This window comes from Trichechus manatus, unplaced genomic scaffold, assembly GCF_000243295.1.
Source record: "Trichechus manatus latirostris isolate Lorelei unplaced genomic scaffold, TriManLat1.0 scaffold00002, whole genome shotgun sequence".
Taxonomy (NCBI): domain Eukaryota; kingdom Metazoa; phylum Chordata; class Mammalia; order Sirenia; family Trichechidae; genus Trichechus; species Trichechus manatus.
This window is the reverse complement of record NW_004443938.1, coordinates 21,716,889-21,717,834: the sequence shown is the minus strand read 5'-3', so window position 1 is coordinate 21,717,834 and position 946 is coordinate 21,716,889. Positions and strand designations below refer to the sequence as shown.

The 946-nt window shown below is 51.2% G+C and overlaps 1 protein-coding gene across 1 annotated transcript in view; it reads right to left on the bottom strand.

Annotated features, from left to right (window-relative positions):
- Positions 1–517, bottom strand: part of LOC101346789 (uncharacterized) — a 47,649-nt gene extending 47,132 nt beyond the window's left edge. The window contains exon 1 of the mRNA XM_023728330.1: positions 1–517. Within this exon, the coding sequence (XP_023584098.1) occupies positions 1–393 (393 nt within the window). The 5' untranslated portion in view covers positions 394–517.
- Positions 518–946: the final 429 nt, after the last annotated feature.

Here is a 946-nt window from a genome sequence, read left to right as displayed (position 1 = left end):
CCCCAGGGGACTTAAGGTTATGACCTTGTTGCTGCCACAGTCATAATGAAGAAAAATCTTTTCATCCACTTGGCCTTGAACTTCACACCATCGCTGTCCAGGTGGGGACTTCAACGTGGTGGTAAAGTTGTAGCAAAGAGAGTGAGTGTCTGTGAGAGAAAACGTCAGGTGAGGGCTGTGGTGTGGAGACGAGGCTCTATTAGACACCCTGTACCCAGTCTCTGTGACACCAAGAGCACTTTCTATAGGGCTGGGCTGGCAGAGAAAGGAGTACCCTTTCCTGGCACTTCCTGCTTCATCAACATCTGCATTTTTCCTTAGCACAGTCTTCCCTGTGACTATGGTGATAAATGACACAGGGTGAACTCTGATGCAACCCTGGACACTTTTCATGGGGCATTTGTGAACATATTTTTAATGTTTGTCCTCCAGGAGCTCACACTCTAGCAGAACAGAATGAAAAGACACTCTAAGAAAAAGGACAACGACAGGGACCCCCAGGATGGGCTCCATGCAGAAGAGCCTGGCAGTAGCAGAGAAGTCCCTGTGTGTCAGTACCTGCTGGGCCCAGTGCCGGGGGAGTATCTGCTGGGGATGAAGCGAAGGTGGAGGGGAAGAGAGGATCCCATTACTGGGTGGGGAGTGTGTGTGTGGAGAATTTCAGAAACAATGTTTCCACACTATCTCAGGCACTTAGGAGAACAGCCAGCTGGAAAGGATTCCTACAGGGACTGGGGAGACTCAGGACTAGAGAGTCCCAGAGAACTTTGGCCCTGTAACAACATATGCCCCACGTGAGCACACAAGACTGTCACACACACACCTGAACCCTGTGAGACTCACAAGAAGAGCTTGGAGAACCTAGGTAACAGGTACAAAACCGCAGGAGGCCACCCTCCCCCTTCTTGCACGAAGGCACATACTCCCCCTGCAGGTGAGGAACCCC